This window comes from Sphaerodactylus townsendi, linkage group LG02 (genome assembly GCF_021028975.2).
Source record: "Sphaerodactylus townsendi isolate TG3544 linkage group LG02, MPM_Stown_v2.3, whole genome shotgun sequence".
Taxonomy (NCBI): domain Eukaryota; kingdom Metazoa; phylum Chordata; class Lepidosauria; order Squamata; family Sphaerodactylidae; genus Sphaerodactylus; species Sphaerodactylus townsendi.
In genome coordinates this window covers 17,836,989-17,859,765 of record NC_059426.1, presented here as the reverse complement: position 1 = coordinate 17,859,765, position 22,777 = coordinate 17,836,989, and the positions used below count along the sequence as shown (strand labels likewise).

The 22,777-nt window shown below is 42.5% G+C and overlaps 1 protein-coding gene across 2 annotated transcripts in view; it reads left to right on the top strand.

The window, feature by feature from the left end:
• The window catches only part of PARD3B (par-3 family cell polarity regulator beta), a 680,328-nt gene that overhangs the window by 226,223 nt on the left and 431,328 nt on the right, over positions 1 to 22,777 (top strand). For both annotated transcript variants that reach the window (XM_048484334.1, XM_048484335.1), the window contains exons 5-6: positions 4,028 to 4,113; positions 16,936 to 17,022. In XM_048484334.1, coding sequence (XP_048340291.1) covers positions 4,028 to 4,113; positions 16,936 to 17,022 — 173 coding nt within the window. The remainder of the gene's footprint in view (positions 1 to 4,027; positions 4,114 to 16,935; positions 17,023 to 22,777) is intronic.

The following is a 22,777-nucleotide window of genomic DNA, read 5'->3' as shown; positions in this document are numbered from 1 at the left end:
TGCAGTTTAAATCGATCTGGTTGGAATCTCCTGCAGCAAATGGCTTGGGAGGCCAAGGTAGAATATTTACAAATGGTAGTCTTAGTGATTTCCGCAGGGCCTGTAAGACCAAATTGTTCCACCAGGCTTTTGGGTAGGCCAGCCGCAGATTGGATGTCCCTGTGTTGCGTTCTGTACCATCATTGCCACTACCGATGTGACATCTTTCGGTATTGTCTGTCCCCTACCGGCCTTGGGACTGGGAACCATCATTAGTATTATTAATATTGTTTTTCTGGGTTTTAGAATGCTGCTTATTCTAAGTTACGTATTTTAACTATTTATCACTTATTTACTGTGCACATTGTTTTAGCAGATTTTTGTTGTACATCACTTCAGACTTCTCGTGGGTGGTTTATCAAATTTAATAAATAATAATAATAAATAATAGTCTGATGTTAACATTCACCCTCAAATAATGGTTTAGGGGGGATATGAGGGAGAATAGTGTACAGGCTTGAGGCTGGGGCCTGCAACCTCATTTCCATTCAAACAATTTCCATTCAATGTATTGTCGAAGGCTTTCACGGCGAATTTTAGGTTAGATGAGTGTAGCCAGACGAAGAACATTCTCTCCTGACGTTTCGCCTGCATCTGTGGCTGGCATCTTCAGAGGATCCAGGCGAAACGTCAGGAGAGAATGCTGCTAGAACACGGCCATACAGCCCGGAAACCACACAGCACCCAAATTTCCATTCAAACCAGAGGCGTAGCACCCAGGGGGACATATGGGGTCAAATGTCCCCAGGCTGTGACCATTTAGACACGTGGGAGGTGGAAAATCCCCCCTCCACACCTTTCCCCTCGGGTCCATACATTGACTTCAAGACCTGGTGCAAAAAAAAATGTTGAACATGTTGGGGAAGGGTGGCTGCCCATATGGGGGTGGGGGCAGAAAACTCAGATTTTACACTGGGCTACATTTTTCCTAGATTCGCCTCTGGATTACTCCCTTACTAATTTAAATATTTCACCCATTTCAATGCAGAAGCAATGCAAGCATAACAGTTCTGTAAACCTGATAATCACTCCTCACTGTTACCCAGGGAGCAGAGCTGATAAGAAAAAGGTGTCCAGGACCTAACTCCTCCCAACTCTGGTTTAGGAATCTCTGGTTTGTCTACACCAAGTGTGAGTTTGGTGCCGTGTTTTCACGAAAGCAGAGAGAGGCCTTTTCAAGTGACATTGACTTTGATTGAACTACCAGACGTCAGATAGAAAAAGGAGAAAAAAAAGAAAGTAGAGGCAGACCATAATCACAGGAGTTTTCTTATTAAACAGTGATTGTGTTCTTAGAAGCTGCTCTTAAAAGCAACTCGTAGACCTCAAAGGTACGTCATCTAAGCATAAGCATATCTTAACTGATGTTGCAAGTGCGTTTCCCCACCTGTGTGTGTATGCATTGTGCTCTTGAAGAAGAGAGACTTGGGCCTTGAGATGTCAGTGAGATAAAAGAGTTGCATTTGTAACAGCTCAGGGTGGGTGGAAGGTTGTTGAGAGAGCGTCTGTGTGGGTGAATTATCCAAAGGCAGAATGAATTGAGGTATTAGGGGACTGATAAAAAGCAAAGAGGAAAACAGAGAGGTAATACTTCATCTGGTCCTGAAGGAGATAATGTTGTCTAGTAGTCTGATAGTTGGGAGGCCAACTCTGAGGAATGGGCAAAGACAGGGAAATCCAAAAAGGGGGTGTAGAACAGGAACGGGGGGGGGGGATTAACTTCCCATTATGGAGTGCAAATTGCCTCACCCCTGTAGAGGTATAGAACATGCTTTCTTCATTGTTTTGGGATTATTACTTTTCACATTCCTTTGGTGTGTTTTCTAAAGATACAACAAGAGTATAGGAATTAGCCTGTCAAGAATTTATCCTTGAAGCTCCCTTGCCAGATGAATCTGTTTTACACTAGTTCACAAAATCCTTTCCAGCTAATTTCTGGTACTTTGTTAAAATTGTTATTTTTTTTACAAACAAATTATTTTTATTTTACTCTGGGGGTGGGGTACTAAGGGTCACTATATTGTTCTTTAATTGTGCCATCTCCTTTGTTCTTAAACAACATCCCTTACTAGCATTCAAAATCAGCATTTCCCCCTGCCCACTCCCTGACATCTTGCTTTTCTAGATTGTGGAAGCTTCAGGTCATAGCATGGTAGTGGTGCTCTGCATAGCATATGCAGTGGTGGGATCCAAAAATTTTACTAACAGGTTCCCATGGTGGTGGGATTCAAACTGTGGCATAGCACCAATGGGGCTGGGCAGGGGCACGACCGGGGCATGGCCGGGCATTCCAGGGGTGGGGCATTCCTGGGTGGGGCTGTGGCAAGGACACAGCCGTTGCGCCGGTCCTTGGGTGGGAAACGAATGCACGCAGGCGCAGGCTGCCACGCACGCCGGTGCACCTCCTGCTAGACTGCTTCAAGTTCTGCGCGCTACTGCTGAGAGGAGGGGCATAATGGAGGCAAAAATCACGTGGGAAAATCACCAATTAGTAACCCCCTCTCGGCACACACAAATAATTAGTAACCTACTCTCGGGAACCTGTGAGAACCTGCTGGATCCCACCTCTGAATGTGGTTCTACCTACCACATAAGAGTTTGAATTGGTGTCTTCCAGGTCATGGTCTAGCACTGTAACCACTACACTAATTGTCTTGTGCAGCCTATATTTGTTTTTACCTTATGGAGAGAGGAACAATAACGCCCAGCAGATAAGACCATTATCAGTAAGTGATATATTAGCTTTCATTTACTGCGCTGTTCTGTAACCCTCAAATTGACAACTTAAATACTAAACAGAGTCATGACAAAGACTTCCACTAGAAAGGTCATTTCTTCTAGTTCTTAAAATTGATGCATTTGAAAGGCCGAAATGTGTGGCTGCAACCATCAAATGTCATTCAGCAAGGAGAAATTCACACCCCAAGGATCTTACCTGGTTTTTTGACAGTGAGGAAGAAAGGCAGGAGAGCAATAGGAAAGGCACTGGTGACAAAGATAAGATAATGGGGAGCTGCCATTCAGAATGTAAAATTGGAAAAATATAAAGTGTGCCTGTGAAAATTTGATTCATGTTATTTGGAAAATGTTGAAGTCGCCTTTCTATTAAAAAGTGGGGGAAAGAAAGGAACGTTCAACATAAATTCAGTAAGGCATTAAAATACAAAAAATTATTATTAAAATCAGGTTCTAGATGCAAAAATGTTTTCTTCAAAGATCTTCCTGAACATACGGAACTGAAGATGATGCTGGAAGGCCTGCAATGATTATACAAATCACATACCTTGTGCCAGGGAGTTCTATAATTTAGGAGACAACAGCTGAGTTGACCCTCTCATGGACTATCAACTATCCATACTTCTAAGAGGGTGGGTTCCTACAACTGAGCCCTCTAGAATATCACATGTTCTTAGCAGGTTTATACAGGAGGTAGCAAACTTTAGATATTTTTGGGCTCAAACCATCAGGGGCTTTGATGGGTAAAACCAGCATAATGATTCAGAACCAATAACAACTCTAAAAACAGTGTAGATGTCTCTGGAAGGGCTTTTGTATGTTTGTTGGGATGAGCACTACTTACCTGGCTGTCATTTTTTACACCAATTGAAGTTTCTAAACCATCTTTAAAGGCAGAGTGGGTTACAGTGGTCTGACCCACTACATGGAGGGTCAGACCTTGGTGATCCTAACAGGGTAGGGTTTGATCACTGTAGATTCCTCTGGGGAGGGGGTGGGCAGAGCAATAAGCCTGAGTTTTGAACACATTTGATTAACCACCAACCCACATTTGTTATGTGTACTAATTAAAAAAATGTTTACTGTGTTATTTTTGGGTTAGCTAATGAGTATTGCAGTATTCTTTTTTGGCTGGGAGTTTAGCCCAGATGACAGAAGTTGCCGTTTGTTTGCTTTTTTTGTTCGGATAAAAGTAGTTGCAACTATTATATATCCACATCAGTATCAAAATACACATTTTAAATTTTTCTAGGATTCAACACACTCATCTTCAGAAGACTGGGATTTTGCCACATATAGCAATGGGCCGACATCTCCGAAACCAAAGTTTACTTTCAGGTATGGGCACTTAATGTTTCTTTTTCATTTCTGTTGTTTTTCCTTTATCTCTTATTAGAGGCAAAACACATCCATGCACGAATGCAGTTGGTGTGCACCCACCATGCCTTTTGTAGATTATTGTTTTCCCTTAAAGCCATTTACTAAAGAGTTTCAGCAAAGTGTTTGTAGAAACTGTTGTCAAATCACAGCTGACTTCTGGCAACCCCAACAAGGGGTTTTCAAGGCAAGTTACTTAGCAGAGGTAGTTTGCCATAACCTTCCTCTGCAAAGTCTTCCTTGATGGTCTCCCTTCCAAGCATCGACCCTGCTTACCTTCCAAGAACTGACACGATTGGGCTATCCCTTGCTGCTTTCCCTTTCAGATGTGACAATACATTCCAAATACTTTACAGTTGGTGGATTTGGGGCCAACTTTCAAGTCTCTTTATAGCCATTTTACTCAGGTTCATTCTAGAAATTAAAGAATTTTTGGATTCCTGCAGTCAAAATTTGAGTGGTGGCGAGAAGTTTAATTTATAAACACGAAAATATTCTTCGTTGTTAACCTGCTATTAGAGAAGAAGCATTGGGAGATGGAATGTGTACAGGGGAGGAGAGAGAGAGGGGGTGAATGTGGATCATGTTGACTGTTCTGTGGAAGAGTTCGAGATATTAGGGGTAACAAGGGCAGAGGGAGGGGGTTTGGGGGAGAACAGTTGCTGCATACATTCTGATCCATGGTATTTAATCAAGATAGTTAATGGAATGCATGCTGCAGGATTTTATAATTGTGGCAATCTTTCATTATGGAATTTATTATAGAAATCTGGCTGTGTAACACAGCTGTGAAAATAGAATGAAAAATTTTATTAGACCTCTAAAAATATCAAGCAGCTCAATGTTAGGTGCCGTCTAAATGCCCCCACCATCATTAATGGCATTGCAATTAGTGTTCACATATGTCCCTTCCATGTTGTTTCGTGTCTTAAGCATTAGCAGTGAAGTATGTGTTCAGAGCAAGCTGTGGAGCCAGTATTGTAGGTTATTTAATCAAACACTGAATCAACACTCTTGGCTTTACAGTGCAATCCTATGCGAAGTTTGACTGAAGTAACTCTGGAAAGGATTGTACTATTAATTGGCTCAGGGTTAGCATGACCTAGTGGTTCCTTTAATATTTGCAGTCACTTTAGTACTCTCTAAAGTAAACAATCAGCCATAGGTTCGAGTCCCTCAGCCTCTGACTAGTCTTTTCAATTAACTGGCTTAACTTGTATTTTGACTTGCTACCAATAACACTTCTTATACTGGTTGTGGTGGATTTTCTAGCCCGGAAAACCCACCCCAGCCAGTTGAATCTGGCTGTGGAAGCGTTCGACAATACTTCTTATACTGTTTTCTTAATACAATAAAAATTTAATCCACAGACTCTGCTTTATGGTACTTAATAGGACACAACTGTGTCCCTTTTGGAGATAATATTTTGACAACTGTTGCTATTCTTCCTGCTTTACCACCTCTCTAGGATCTCTAGAAATTAAACCTTGAGGTAGAAAAATATGCATCTTATCTCTAGTAATCATACATGTAAATGTAAGTGCAAAAATTTCGAGGAACCACGAAGCAGTCTGCAGCTGCTGAAGTTCATGTAAATTACTTGATTTATATATTGCCTTCTCCTAGAGATGCCCCAAGGCAGTTTACAATACAGTAACATACAGGATCCTCAATAAAAGGCCAGTGCGATAAGGATTCCAAGGTGTAGTGGTGAAGGTGCCAGATGTCTGGAAATAACGGAAACTGTAGATTTGTTCTAAAGCCTTTATTCCAAAAGATGCGAAGGGCAACAATGTAAAGAGGAATCTGAGCCCCTCGCTCAGATCCATCACCTATATCCTCCTGCCCCCCCCCCCCTCCGCCCACAGCCAAACGGCCTCTACAATTTCCACTGCATTTCCACTACAGGCTTGGGAACAGGTCACACTCCTTTGCAGATAAGATCTGTGTCCAGGAAGTCCTGGGGTGGAAGGGGAGGGGGAGAGCACTGGACATCTTCAAAGTAATAAGCAGTAAAGCATTCCCCCCTTGCCATCCCCCCACCCCCAATCTGCACTGATAGGCTCAGTCCTGACACCAGACTAGGATCTGTGAAACCTAGATTCAAATCCCCACTTTGCCGTGGAAACCACCTGGTTGACCTTGAACCAATCATACATTCTCAGCCTTTACCTTGGCAAGCATTTGGATTGGAGACATCTAAGGAATACCAAAGGATGACACAGAGGCAGGCAGTGGCAAACCACAATTCCTCTTGCCTGGAAAACGCTATAGGGTAGTGGTGGCGAACCAATTGGCCATGCTGGCAGGGGCTGATGGGAATTGTAGTCCATAACATCTGGAGTGCCAAAGGTTTGCCACCACGGCTATAGGGTCATCATATTTCAGCTGTGATGTTGCAAACATATACACACACAGATGTCCCAAGGTAGTGTATAATACAGTAAAATACAGTATACTCAATGAAAGGCCAGTATGAAAAAAAGAGAAATCTCCTAAGAACAGTGAAAACAAATAAAATACAACAGAAATAATGAAAATTGCATAAAACATGGCATTCATATACTAACACTCCCGTACCATTTCTTATTGATACAATTCTTAGGCCAGCCAGAAAAAGCAGGTCTTCAAACCCATTGGGAAGGCCTTCAGGGAACCAAATATTCTCAACTTCTGCAGAAAGCAGTTCCAGTCAGGGGGCATGAGTCAGAAAAACCAACCCACAGGTTCCCACCAGGTGAATATCTTCTAAAGCTGGTCCCCGTAGAACAGCACCCATGGGCTGACTAGGTTGGTTGTTCTGGGCGAAGAGAGTCCCTTTGGGATCTCTGGCCTAAGCCATTCAGGGCAAAATAAGGACCTTGAATTGGTCCTCGTATGCTGAACTGCCGATATCTCACTGTAATACAATAAGATATTTTTTGTTTCTATTTAATCAGAACAGACAAACAAAAAGTTTTGCTTTTAAATCAGCATGGTGTAAGGGTGGCAGACTCAATTCTGGAGGACCAGGTTCGATTCCCCTACATGGACTGTGGGCTCTAATCTGGTGATCTGGATTTGTTTCCCCACTCCTCTGTGTGAAGCCTGCTGAGTAACTTCAGGCTTGTCACAGTTCTTTCTGAACTCTCTCAGCCCCACCTACCTCCCAAAGTGTCTGTTGTGGGGAAGGGAAGGCCATTATAAGCTGTTTTGAGACTCCTTATTGTGGAGAAAATCAGGGTATAAGAACCAACTCTTCTAAATCAGTACAAGACAGGATACGATAGAGCTGTGGTGGTGAACCTATGGCACTCCAGAGGTTCATGGACTACAATTCCCATCAGCCCCTTGCCAGCATGGCCAATTGGTTCGCCACCACTACCCTATAGCGTTTTCCAGGCAAGAGGAATTGTGGTTTGCCACTGCCTGCCTCTGTGTCATGCTTTGGTATTCCTTAGATGTCTCCAATCCAAATGCTTGCCAAGGTAAAGGCTGAGAATGTATGATTGGTTCAAGGTCAACCAGGTGGTTTCCACGGCAAAGTGGGGATTTGAATCTAGGTTTCACAGATCCTAGTCTGGTGTCAGGACTGAGCCTATCAGTGCAGATTGGGGGTGGGGGGATGGCAAGGGGGGAATGCTTTACTGCTTATTACTTTGAAGATGTCCAGTGCTCTCCCCCTCCCCTTCCACCCCAGGACTTCCTGGACACAGATCTTATCTGCAAAGGAGTGTGACCTGTTCCCAAGCCTGTAGTACTTTGTAGTGGAAATGCAGTGGAAATTGTAGAGGCCGTTTGGCTGTGGGCGGAGGGGGGGGGGGCAGGAGGATATAGGTGATGGATCTGAGCGAGGGGCTCAGATTCCTCTTTACATTGTTGCCCTTCGCATCTTTTGGAATAAAGGCTTTAGAACAAATCTACAGTTTCCGTTATTTCCAGACATCTGGCACCTTCACCACTACACCTTGGAATCCTTATCGCACTGGCCTTTTATTGAGGATCCTGTATGTTACTGTATTGTAAACTGCCTTGGGGCATCTCTAGGAGAAGGCAATATATAAATTGGCCATGCTGGCAGGGGCTGATGGGAATTGTAGTCCATGAACCTCTGGAGTGCCATAGGTTCACCACCACTGTGATAGAGTGTATTTGGTAGAAAAGAACCTTCACCAATATCTAAAAGTTCCCCTCCTTGAATGCAGTGATCCTTCATATGAGCACAGATGTGCTGAAGGTACACAAAAGAGTCCCCATTTCTGTCTGTTAATCATGAACATTTACAACACAACTTGAAATGTATCTCGTCACTGCATTCTAACTTCATATACACAATCACAATCTGCATTCTAACTTCATCCCACAATTCTAGTGGCCCCAACATATTGTCATGGAACTTAATGTGCCAACTATTTCTAACAACAGCTTAGAGCAATCAGTGAACACACAAGCAGACTATCTACTTTGATAGATCTACTTTGGCTAGGAGTGCCCAGGAGCAGCACAGTACAGGTGATACAGTTCCCATCCTACACCAGATGGAGATCAGGTGCGATCCTGGGATCCTAGTATTCAATTGGGTAGGGGAGTCAATACAAAGTAATCAGGAAATTGATTTCATCAACACAGAGCGTTGTCCCCTGATTAAATTCTTTAAACACTTTAGGAAATTAAACAAGCAACATCACAGGAAGAGAAGCTGTTGTGGTCAAGTGGCCAATAAACGGTATAAGGAGAGTGGGCAATAAAAGGTGGCCACGCAGAGAAGTAGCAGGCATCACACAGAGGCTGAAGTGCATGTTCATATCTGAAAGACATCCCACACATAGCTGAGAGATTTAGAGGAAAGATGCAAACTCTATGCCTAGCTATTGCAAATCACAAGAAGGTTGTTATTCCACCTTCATTCTTGCGGGGACATTTATCAGATATGAAACACTGTGCCACACATTGTGTGTGGCTACCTGTATCTCCCACAATCCATTGTGCAAACATATGGTGTAATGAAACAAGCGGCTTTCCACTAGCAGTGCATTTTACATTAAACACTAAAACAGGCCAAATGGGACAATTCCTATTTTCTGGGTCTCATTCCTAATAAAGCAGTGTTATTATTTTGCCCTTTGTGGAGATGCGTGAGCTTTTTTAGAGATAGCCAGTGAGTACATAAGCACTCCCTTGTGCCTTTCGGCTTTCATTTCCAAGTCTCTGGATCTTCAATATATGAAGGGCCAGGAAGGGCAGGCATATCTGGGTTTTAATGCATACACAACCTAATGCACAACACTGTACAGCTTCCCTTCCAATCTTCCCTCAGGAAAGTAAAGACTGCTGATTGTGTTTGTGCTATTATAACTCAATCTGCAAGATCAACTGCAAGATTAAGTATTCTTAAGTTTTAAAATAGGATACTGCCATGGTCAGTTAGCTGCACTGGCCTGGCGAAGAAGAAGAAGAAGAGGAAGAGGAAGAGGAAGAAGAAGAGGAGGAAGAGGAAGAGGAGGAAGAGGAAGAGGAAGAAGAAGAGGAGGAGGAGGCCTGGCGAAGAAGAAGAAGAAGAAGAAGAGGAGGAGGAGGAGAGGAGGAGGAGGAGGAGCAGGAGTTTGGATTTATATTTCCCCTTTTTCTCCTGTAGGAGACTCAAAGGGGCTTACAATCTCCTTGCCCTTCCCCCCTCACAACAAACACCCTGTGAGGTGGGTGGGGCTGAGAGAAGCTCTGAAAAGCTGTGACTAGCCCAAGGTCACCCAGCTGGAATGTGTGGGAGTGCACAGGCTAATCTGAATTCCCCAGATAAGCCTCCACAGCTCAGGCGGCAGAGCTGGGAATCAAACCCGGTTCCTCCAGATCAGAGTGCACCTGCTCTTAGCCACTGCTCTTAGCCACTACGCCACTGCTGCTCAACAACTATTACAGGTAGGACTAATAACCCTAAATAACAATGGTAGACATGACCGCCCTGATAAACTGAAGCCAGTAGTAACAGACTAAGAGCAATTCCTGTTTTGATCAAGCCTTTGGGAAGTTAAGAGAAACCTAGAACAGATAGAACAGTTAGATAGAAGGAACAGAGAGTGTCCTTTTGCGATGGGGGGGGGGGTACTATAACAAATCTGCTAGTGTCTGGAAGTACCGAAAGCCCCATAAAAGGGTCAAGCTGCATTATGTTTTAACATGCAAAAATCAAGCTGCAAAGTTAGACATCCCACCTGAATCTACTAAGAGTTACAAAATGCTACAGGAAGAGAGAGAAGTACCATTCAAAAGATGTGGAAAGAGTAAATGATCATACTGACTTGAATTAAACTTTTGCAACTGAATTGCTGATTTTGTGGTTAACTGGTGATGTAATGTGCCATCAAGGCGCAGTTGACCTGTGGTGACCCAATAGCGTTTTCAAGGCAAGATACCTCAGAGGCTATTTACCATTGTTGCCTTTGTGTAGACTTCCTTGATGGTCTCCCATCCAAGTACAAATCATGGCCAACCCTGCTTAGCTTCCAAGACCTGACAAGGCCAGGCAAAGCTGGGCTATTCAGGTCAAGGCAGTGGTCCACAAGATACAGGTTAACTGCACAGTCATCACTGTGTCTGAGAAACCACAAATGCAGAAATTGAATTCAGACAAGTGTGTTCTTCAGTCACTGACCTGTTTGACTGACCGGGCTGTTTCTGGTGGGGTTCTGCTCTGGAAGGCCACTGGCAGCCCAGAAACACACTGGGCTGAGTGGGCCCGGGACAGCTGGCAGTACTTCTTTGTCTGACACCACCTTTGTCTCTGCTGCCATCGACACCACAGCCCGGGTCCAAGCTCAGCAGACCCTGCAGTTCATAGAACCTTGCTCATTAAGCACCACATCAGGTAAGACCTTGAATGAGCCGTGAGAAATTAAAGGACACAGACTGGAATTTCGCATCACTCCGTGTCAATTGTGGCAGCAACATTCAAGAGGACCATTTCACATGTATGGCTTGGCTGCCGTTCATTGACATCTGCTTGCAGTACTGAACCAGTCCTTTAGTTGGCGATAGACAAAAAAAACTAGAGGACAAGCTGTAGTAGCATCTTTGAACGAGTTCAAAAACTATTTTTTTTAAAAAAAATGTGAACGTCATGCAGCTGCCAGCAAGAAATGGAAAGGAATCCAATGCGCCAGTGAAGAGACAGTGGGGTTTTATGAAAATAATTTTGTTCTATTAATATTGCAAGTACATTTAAAACAAGTGGTTCCAGAACAGGCCTGAAGCAACTTCAGCTGGAATTATATAAAAGGCAGAGATGGTCTGTAGATCTGAAGGAGCACTTAATGAATGACCCAGGAGAGAAGCATTTCTTTGAATTCCAAGTAATCAAATGTTAATACAGTATCTGTTTTCTAATGGACTAGGCTTAATTTTTCATTAGTGTGGCTATTATTTCCCCTATGGAAAAACTTGTTTTAAAATTATGCTTGCAAAAACAACATTTCTGCTTCCATATGCTGTGCTACGGGGTGAAATTTCATTGCCGATACAGCGCAGCATTAGAAGTCTTTCTGTTAAGGGTTTCTGGGAAAGAATCAAACATTTAAAGAAAGTAATTTAAAAAAAATGATTTCTTGTCATCTATCACAGACTATATTAAATTTTCTAAATGTGCATGACTACCTTCGTACTGAAGTTCTTATTCCAGAAGGTTTTTTTATTGCTAAATATAAAATACATGCTTTTTCCTCTAATACAGTAATAAATAAAACACCCCTCACTTCACCTGTACATTTCTTAGTCTCCTAGTAGAAAGTAAATAATGTTCCCATAATTAGGAGGGGAATAAAAACTAGACACTTCTCTATTTCCTTCATTGAGACAAAATGGAAAATACGTTATTTATTCTATCTTCTTGCAACATCCAGCAGTTTTAACAGACCGTATGAAAGCATGAGGAATTTAAAAATAGTCTTGTTACTTAAAGGATTAAGTAAACTTGTTTGGAATCTTGGTATAAAACAGAAGCTTTAGTAAAAGATCTCTAAGTGCTAATGGTACTCAGTACAAGTATAAGGCATTTGTAATTTTCAGTAATGACAATGGAATTCTAAAAACTGTAAAATGCAAAAAAATGGAAACAATTTTGAATTTAGTGCATAGAAAGAATAGAATTCTAGAGCTGTATTTTCTTAAAATGTGATTTAATTTCCTCACACCTGCTCTCCGAGGAAAGTTTAAACACCACGTGTAAGAAAAAGGTAACTTGAAAACAATATTTACACACAGCAAGATTATCCGATTAGGAAGCTCATGTCTTCCTGCTAGTTAGTGATCTGGCCGTGGAGATCCTTGCATTCACAAATGTCAAAATGAATAATGCTCGTGTGGCATAATTGAAGGTGTCAGCCATGTGGAAAGGTTACCACAAGCATCACCCTGGTTTTTTCCATCGACTTCTAATATCACTTCCCCTGCAGTTCAAAGTAATCAACGGGTCAGGGATCAGGTACACCATCTATCGCATCTTTTACCCACCACCCACCAAAACTAATGCTCTCATTTGAATCCTGCTGTTCTTAATTTGATTTAGCTGAAGCAGAATGATAGGATAAGCTGTAGGAAGAACAGAATGATACATGGTGGAAATACACAAACATACAGACTACAATCAGCAAGCAGCAAGGGAGAATTATGCTTTCATTTTGCACTGGTGAAGTAAACATTATGACAGGGGCCTGGGGTAGGGGGGAGTAGGTGACAACTGAGAGACTTATCCTCTTCCCACATATCACTGAGCACAGACAGCGTGGCATATTGTCTACCTCTGCCCTGGCTAGAGAGCTAATTGAAGCTTTGGAAAAGAGGGGATTTAAATTGTGGAAGAAGTCTCCTCGCCTGGGGACAGAAAGCCAATGAAGCTGGAGTCTAGAATCTGGAAGAATAGAGTTCAAGACCCTACTTCATCACAGAATTCACAAGGTGATCTTTGGGCAGTCATTCTCTCAGCCTATACTGTGTCACAGTGTTGTGAAGAGGGAGTGGAGAATTATATTCAGTTCCTTCACCAATCCGGCAGCATCAGCTTGGTTGCTTCACAGTTGTTTACATTGATTTTACAATCCCAGGTGCAAAGCATAAGAAATTATATACATATCACTACAACAGGTATGAAGGTTGTGGAGGAGAAATTTCCTCCATTTTGGAAATAGCAAGTACATATCTGCTCATGTCTCATGGTACCCCCCCCCCCCCCGGAACAACTTGGGAGACTAAGGGTGTGTGTGTCTGCTGTAGTAAAAAGGAAATCAACAAAAACTGTACCCCTTGCTCAGTGGTGGGATTCAAATAATTTAACGACCGGTTCCGGTGGTGGGATTCAAATAATTTAACAACTGGTTTACAAGCACCATTTTAAAATCCGGTTCTGCCGAAGTGGTGCAAACCTGCTGAATCCCACCACTGCCGTTGCTCCTTTCTCAGTGGAAGTGGTGTTGTACTGCTGTACACTGGTGCGCTGGCGCCCTTGAGTTCAACCCAAGATGTTTTGCCTATCGCCTGAAAATTATCAAAGTAGGTGCTGCAGAGATGGCTAGGATGGGAGAATTCCACAGAGGAGGAGGCCTTTCTTCAGAGGAAGCCTTATCCCTGATTCTTACCCACTTCACCTGAGAAGGTGGAGGCACTCCAGGGAGAGCTTTCAATGATGATCTTAATAATTATCAGGATTTAAAGTTCAAAGGGAGTATATTGCAATGTGTATATAATATAAGGTGACCAGATTGTCACCTTTGTAAAACTAAGGACCCAGCGGCTGGCACAACCAAATGCATAGTACTAGCTGCCAGGAGCCTTGCACTGCCTTCTGGGGCGCCCCCCAGAAGGCAGTGCAAAAATCGGGACGGTTCAAAAAAAAAAACCCGCAGGACATGGGACAAATTGTTTTAAGGCGGGACTGTCCCGCCAAAAGCGGGACGTCTGGTCACCATAATATAATAGTGCATAGCCACATGCCATTTTTCGTGATGAAATCGAAATCTTTTTAAAATCCCACTTGTCTGGGAAGCAGTAAGTAGAGGGTTGTGGTTAACCTTGTTCGGCCCAGACTTACCACAGCCCACTCTTGCTGTTCATTAGTGAAGAGGCATGATACGAAAACTGCTGCAGAGCAGGCATAGCTTATTTGAGAAAACCTTAACATATTTAAACTAACCACATTTATCATACAGCCATTTTGTTTCTCATATTCATTAGACTTTCTTAGGGTTGTCATTCATTCTTACGGTTGATATTGCTTGGAGCGAAATGTTGACCTGCTCTTAGCTGGGAGAAATACTTGGCCATTTTTGCAATTACCAAACATTTGTCAGAAAATGTTACTTCTTTTCTTCCAGTGTCATTTCTGTGCAAGTCTTCTACTGTAACATCAAAGAGGCAGTTATTTTTTGCCATTTATTTCTGAGTCATAATTGCATACAACTGTTCAGCTACCTTTGTAGTTTAGAACTTCAGGACACCGAAATAATTCTGCGTCACTTGTGTTCAATCGGAGGAGAAGTTGTTTGAGTTGTAGAACTTTTTATCTTTCCCACTTCATGGGGATCATTTGGTCAGCCCTATTTGAATGTGACTATAGTGAAATTATCACCTCTCCCTGTGCCCAGGGCCTAATTTAACTCAATAATAGCAGTCTTTTCAAAGAGATCATGGAGAGGTGAATTAAGTGAAATTTAACTGAACTTGTCTTTTAACTAGCATTGTAGACCACCTTGAGCCAAATATAAAGGTGGGATGTAATTGTTCAATAAATAAAAATTGATCAACCTCCCCCCGCTCCCCCCCCCCCCAATATAGTAGCCAGGAAATTCATATTATCAGGGAAGGAAGCCTATACTGAAACACAGGAAGGTGCACAAATGCTGCTGTAGAAGTGACATGTGTTCATTATTTGCTGCCTAGGCTTCTGGGAATGGCATCCTGTCTGCCCATTACATATTCCTATGTAGCTTCAATGCCTCTGAATGTTTTACTGAAACTAGAGTTGCAGTTGGGTAACGTTACTATAACCCATACTTACTGGACTGTGCGTGCACAGATCCTTGCTACAGTGGTGTGCCCCCCCCCCAAATGTTCAGTGGGCCAGGAGACAGGTATTTTATTATTTGATTTATTTACAAAATTTGTATGCTGCCTTTCTGCCCTCACAAAAACCACCAAGGCAGATAACAATTTTAAACATATGCTCTAACCATTTTAATAGCGTAAGTTTTAATAGGTTTAAGTTTTATGTTGTTTTGATTTGCTGTCCTGTAGAACAGCCAGGTTGTGAGCCGCCTCGAGTCCTTCAGGGGTGAGGCGGCCTATAAGTTGAATGAATGAATGAATGAATGAATGAATGAATGAATGAATGAATGAATGAATGAATGCACATTTTAAAACCATTAAAATTGACCTCACAACACACACCAGTAAAACTATTAACAACAGATAAAATATGTACAAGACATGGCAACTGAAATTAAAACATTGGTTGGGAAGGGAATGCCAAATGAAACAAAAACATTGAGGGAATGCCAAATGAAACAAAACAAAATAGTCTTCACCTGCTGGCAGAAGATGTCATCAGAAGGAGACAGATGAATCTCCCTTGGGAGAGAGTTCCACAGTGTTGGTGTCATGACCGAGGCCATCTCCTCGGTTGCCACCCACCCATTCTCAGAAGATGGGGGCACCTAAAGCAGGACCTCCAAAGATTACCACACTGGTCAAGTGGGTTTATAAGGGAATAGATGTTCCATCAGTTATGTTGATCCCAAACTACATAGGGTTTTGAAAGTCAATATCAGCACCTTGAGTTGTGCCCAGAAACTGGGAGATGCCCCATTCCAGTCATCAGTCTGGCTTTAGCATTCGGTCCCAGTTGAGGTTTCCGAACACTTGTCAAGGACAGCCCTATGTAGGGTGAATTGTAGTAATCTAATCTCAATATAGTCTACCCACGAAAGGCCACAGCTGGTTTATCAGTTGAAGCTGGTGAAAGGTACTCCTGGCCACAGCTGCTACACCAGCTGAAGGTGGTGAAAGATACTCCTGGCCACAGCTGCCACCTGCTTATACAGCAAGAAGCCTGGTCCAGGAGCATCCCCAGACTACGGACTTGTTCCTTCAAGGGAAGTGCAGCCTCATGCAGAACAGGCAGCATCTTCAATCCCAGGTCAGACGGCCTGTCCACCAGTAACAATTCCAACTTGCAGCGATTAAGCGTCAGTTCACTAGCTCATGTCTAGTCGAAAACAACCTCCAGGCACCAGTTCAGAGATTATTTGGAAGGGTTAGATAGGTAGCTAGATCCAGTTCCTCCATTAAATATGTAACGCTCTGCTCAGTTGGCATCTGTTTGGAATGGACCCTACTATCTTCCAAATTAATAAAAATGTTTTAAAAATTATATAGTTTTCACCTTCGCAGAAGACAATATTTAGAATATTTAGTAAATCTGATGGTGGCTATTGTTCTGTGGGAATGCAATCAGTTGGGAGGGATGTTGTCTGAGGAGTTTCAAGAATTAATAAGGATGCTGTGTGTTTATCCCGGCATCATAAAGCACAAGAAAAATAAATTACAAACCTAAGAATTGTTATAACATTTATGATTCACTCTGTGACTGATTATGTATTAAAGAGCTTGTTACGGAATGTAAATCAAATTAGATTAAAAAATTAGTAAGAGTGCTGGCACAAGTATATGCAAAAATGTCCCAAGAGTTTCAGAAGTTATTTCTGCTTCTGACTTGGTCTCGTTTGAATGTAATCCTATTTTGTTTCTTTTTTTTTTCCTTAGTGGCATGACCAGAATGGTAGAGATTTCTGGAGAAGGTGGCCCTCTGGGAATACATGTGGTACCATACTTCTCATCGTTAAGTGGCAGGTAAGTCATTTTCCTTGGAGAAAAAAGGAAGGAATTTTTTTTTTGCATTCCTTAAAATATCTCTATTAAAATCTTCATTAGGAGTGGAACAGATGTACAATAGCCCTTGTATGTTTGCCGTCATATTGAATCTGTTATTTACTTATTTAGAAAAAGTGTTTGTCCTAAGCCTTCTCAAATGTTGGAAGTATTGACAAGACCAGCTTAATTCTGGTTGGGACATGGTCTTGGAATTCACTCAGGTGATATTCCCTTAGATTTTAATCTTTGATGAACCTTAGGAGGAAAGGTATTCCTATTTTATGTATCCATTATAAATGTTGTGGTCATATGCTTCTGTCTTTCCATGATTTGGGGCTCATGGCTTTTCTAATGTTTCTTGGCATCTGTCCGACATTGGTACCAGGCAGGGTGGTTTTTTAATACCCTTTAATGTTCTTTTTTATAATTCGAGCATCTCTGGGAAAGCTCAAAGAATGATTCAAGTAAGAACCTGTAATGCAAATGTTGTTATTGTCTAATGCAGTATGTTTTAATACTGTATTAGAAAGTGTGTGAAATGCCAACTCTTTTGTCATGGTCTCTGTGGCCTGAGATTAGGGGTTCCCCTTGCACCAACCATCAGTGGTCACCCTCTAACATTCCTCCTTGGTTGCAATTACATTTTATAAGGTAACAGCTCCCTGTAGCCCCTTTCTGTGCCCTTAAACCCCAGTGCCCTCTGGCCCTTCCCTTGTACAATTCCCAGAGTCTTAAATCTTGGCTTACCAGTCTGGCAGCTTATATCAGCTCCTCTGCCCTGCTTTTCTCAGTGCAGTTCACTGCCACCCTGCCTCTTGGGAGCTTAGAGAAATCCTGGGTCTCTCTTGTTGTCGGTTCTAATGCCCACCCTCTGGGTTGCCTCAACGTTTAGATCCTCCAGCTGGCTCTCTTGTTCCTGCACTCCCACTGGCACACTGTTTTCCAAATCAGCCATGTTTACTTTTGGCTGTGCTGCAAGAGGCCCTCTTCCACTGGTCAGGGCTTGTGGGGCCAGGCTACTGACCACATCTCTAATATGATGATAAAATACATCACTATAGAGAATCAAGTAATACCAGAGGCAGAGCGAGGGGCAACTCCGCCCAGGATGCGCGTACGCCTTGTTTTCCTGCCACAGCACCGCCCGCCCCCACCGTGCCCCGGAACTTTCCCACCGTGCCCCCTACGCGGCCTGGCCATGCCTCCGCCATGCCTCCAACTGGGGCGTCGCACTCCACTCCATCCCATTGGCGCTACGCCTCTGCATAATACACATTAGAGATAGATATTTATTATTACGGCCTTTTGGCCCGCCAATAGTTATACACATTAGAGAATAGTTATACACATTAGGGCCTTCTAGCAATTCTCCTGAGGTGTCTGGGTGCATCTAACAATGCAGTAGCATACACATTAGAGAATGCTACTGCATTGTTAGATGCACCCAGACACCTCAGTAGAATTGCTAGAAGGATCTAAAAAAAAGCAGAGGGTGGCTCTTTAGGGATTACTGAATTTTGAAATGGATACCTACAGAACGTGAATATTTTTTGATGTCTGCAGCCTCCAAGGATGCTGGGTAAAAGTAAAATGAACCCATTATTAACTGATGATTGGAAGTCCCATGGTCTGGGATTCTGTCCTGTGAACAGTCTAGAGCTGTGGTGATAGCAATGATCGGTTAAGACGATCTAATAGCATTTCATAACCATCTCTAGTAAAAAGATGGGGTAAGATGTAAAAGAAAATGTGTTTGGGTTGTTCAGCTTAAATGAAACCAAATCCATAATTTCTTCAGGATAACTTGGTTGCCCAGTAATGATTAATTTTTATACCTGTTATAAATTAAATTGTACTATGCTTACAAAATATGTTACTATCAACTTTTCTTGAATAATTGAATGGCAGATGGTTTAATGTGAAAATTTGGGATCACACGAGCTTGTTTTATTGACAACATACTTTAGTTATTGCATCCAATCAATCTTGTGTAACTCTTTTCAACAATGTGACTGTGGCATTTTCCCTCCTTTGTGAGAGGGAACTGTCTGTAACACCTGTAGTGGCCCCTCTCTGTGGTGCTCTGGAAAGACCTGTAATTAAGCTGCCTGCTGGAGTTGCTTAACATTCCCAGATGATTTTGGCTGCCATCAAAGGCTCTCACCTTAGACCTCTCAGTTAGAACCAGATGCCTTTGTTACCCTTGGTAGAATAGCAGAATGATGAGCTTGTGGAGATTTAGCAGCCCAGTGACCTCCACAAAATGCTACTCCTGGAGGACTGGGGATCCCAAGGAATGACTTGGGGGGGGGGGGGCAAACAAACAAAACCTTTATTAGGCATAAATTGATCATGCATAAAAAATATAACTCAAAGATCCAGAACCTGTAACAGAAACTGGGCGCTCTTTTCCAGAGTAAGAGGATCATTGCTACTCAAGAGTTGCACAATAGTTCGGCTTAAAGGGCCGTTCGTCTTGAACAGGGGTCTTCAAACTATGGCCCTCCAGATGTTCAGGAACTACAATTCCCATCAGCCCTGCCACTTGGCCATGCTGGCAGAGGCTGATGGGAATTGTAGTCCATGAACATCTGGAGGGCCATAGTTTGAAGACCTCTGGTCTTGAATAAGGGAGAGCAGCTGCCTCTAAGCCAGGGGTAGGGAACCTGCGGCTCTCCAGATGTTCAGGAACTACAATTCCCATCAGCCTCTGTCAGCATGGCCAATTGGCCATGCTGGTAGGGGCTGATGGGAATTGTAGTTCCTGAACATCTGGAGAGCCGCAGGTTCCCTACCCCTGCTCTAAGCAGAGAATATTTTGGACAAGTAAACAGAATATGCTCAAGGGTTTCAACAGAGGACAGGCAATTTGTACAGACTCTATCTGGGGGGGGGGTGTATTATAGAAGCGTCCCTGTTGTAGAGCTGATGACAGCATTCCATCTGGCCCTTGTAATGACCCACCTTTGTCTGGACTCAGTTAGATGGTACAGATATTTAGCAGTCTGCCCTGGTTTTGGGGTAATGCCAGAGTAAAGTGGGGAACATGATGTCATAGCACAGCTTAGAAGATGTTGTTTCTGGTCAAGGAGGCTCATTTTAATTTCCCTCATAATCTCTTTGGGGGTAAACATCAAAAGAGCCTCCAAAGAGAGACCAAGCTGAGCTAACTTTGTAATTATCGATCCCCACCACTCAGTTGCCGGGTGTTCAGATAGCATGATGTTGGCTAAACTGTTAGGCACAGAATATATGGGGAGTCTGCAGCAGGAAGTGGGGCATCCGTGGAAACTTAGTCTGGATACGACCCTATGTCTATAACAGTGAGCTGGGAGGGAGGTGAATTTGTCATATCGGAAGTGACATGTCACCAAAGGTCCTCCTGTGTTGCTCTGAGCAACTGACCCCTTGTTTTTATTTTTCTTTAAGGTGGGAATGGGATTGGCTCAGGGTTTTTTTTTTAGTTAATATATGATTCTCAGAGGAAAGGTGTGATGGAGCTTGAAAAAAATGTGGATGAAGAATGTAGCTGTTGCCTTAGACTATACTATGCTGAAGGAGGGTGAATCTTCAGAAAGGCATATCATTCCCTGGCCTAGTTTCTCGGCCTCTTAATACTGTTGTTTACTAATGCTGCGAGGTCTGAGTTAGCAAATTTCCCTCCTTGACAGACAAGCTAAGTGTAGTTGTCTTGCATGAAAATAACTCAAATGATCTTTGCAAAACTTGTGTTGCTGCCTTTGCTGAGAATCTGTGTGATCTCTTCCTCTTGAATCAAGCTGAACACGAATCAAGTTTGACTTGTGCAGAGATTTTAGCCAGGAATACTTTTTTGTTGTTCAAATTGGAGTGTAGTAGGCAGCAAAGGTTCTTGGGAAAGGGCCTTTTCTAAGGGCTTCTCTGTCCAACACTGATAGGTTAAAACGCTTTGTAATTAAGTACGAGGGCCGAAGCAGCATTCTGCCTCTGCTGTAACATCAATTAGCTGAAACATTTTGAACTATAAATGTTTACTCTTAGGCCTATAATAAAAAGAGAGGAAATTAATTTTTTTTTAAAAACACATTAAAATAATTGCTAAGGTAGAGACACTGCATAATAAAAGTAAGGAAGGAATGAGTTTATCCTGCCACAGCTCACCTAACTCAAGCCACACGTCTCTGCATTTTATGTCTCAGAAGAGGATTTTAGGTCTACAAGGTTATCATAAGAAGGATTGTTACCTTGGTCACCATGAGGTCCATTAAGATCATTGACTGATACCGTACCATTTCAAAATTGCCTCACTTTTGTTAATTTTATCATAATTTAGTGTACCATTGATCTCTTGGGCTATACTTTAATTGCTTATTTCTGATCGTCACAGAAATAATTTAATATTGTTTTGAAAGCATTTCAAATCTATACGCAAATCTGAGTAGACAAGGGTAACAGAAATCCATAACAAGGAGCTTACTGTACTTCTCTGTTGTAACAGTGATAAGGAATCAATAGTCCTCAGAGACAGTCATAATATAACATTTTAGAAAATACATTTAATAATTAATAAACTTGTAAAAGCACACTCATGGGGGAAGCTAACAAAAATAAACTGTAAGCTATTTAAATGAACATATTATATAATATACATAACAAATTAAAATGTATTTGAATCTTAATCAGGAGGCATACATACACATCTAGAAGGAGGAGAAGAGTTTGGATTTATATCCCCCCTTTCTCTCCTGTAAGGAGACTCAAGGTGGCTTATAATCTCCTTTCCCTTCCCCACCCCCACAACAAACACCCTGTGAAGTGGGTAGGGCTGAGAGATCTCCAAAGAACTATGACTAGCCCAAGGTCACCCAGCTGGCATGTGTTGGAGTGCACAAGCTAATCTGGTTCCCCAGAGAAGCCTCCACAACTCAAGTGGCAGAGCGGGGAATCAAACCCGGTTCTCCAAATTAGAGTGCACCTGCACTTAACCACTATACCACACCAGCTCTCCAATGAATTCTTATTTTTTTAACATAACCACAAGTCTAGGAGTGTTTTTTTGGTTGCACTGCAAAGTTCAGTGTGTTAAAGTTGAGGGGGGGGGGGTCCCAGTCTGTTTAGGGACTTTTATTAAATTGATTTACCATTGGATGGCTTGTTGCTTGATTTTGTAGGAGCAAAGACAAGAGAGGCCATTCATTTCTTGAAATATTGCAGCAATAAAGTTGTAGCCAGTGTTTAACTGCTGCTTTACGAAGGAGACGCTCTTGTCCTGGCATCGGCCTGATTTGCACAAACGTAACTGTTTCGCGTGCCACCGCTTTGCATATTCGGTGTCCTTCACCATGCCACTACAACCACTAAAGAACAAAGAGAACAAAGAGAAAACATCCAGTTGCAGGTTAACTGGTCACTGAGCTACCATGTTGAAGATTAGTTGAGGCACCTCTAGTGGAATTCGATGACATAATTCTACCCTCTTAAATTCCTTCATTGGTTGCCACTTTGTTTCTACACTCTGGTGCTTTCATTCAAAGCCCTTCATACCTCTACTAATTTAAGGCAATGAAGTGACTGCATTTCACAGTTTAGTTGTGCTACGTCCCGCACCCCCCCCCCCCATGTACATTTAACTACTGGCCAGTTCAAGGCTTCTTGGGCAATTGTCTCTGTTTTATAGAACAGCCTGCCAAAAGGGTTGAGGAAAGCCCCTTCCTGATGGCATTTTCAGAGGCTGTGAACCTGAAGTCTCCAAGAG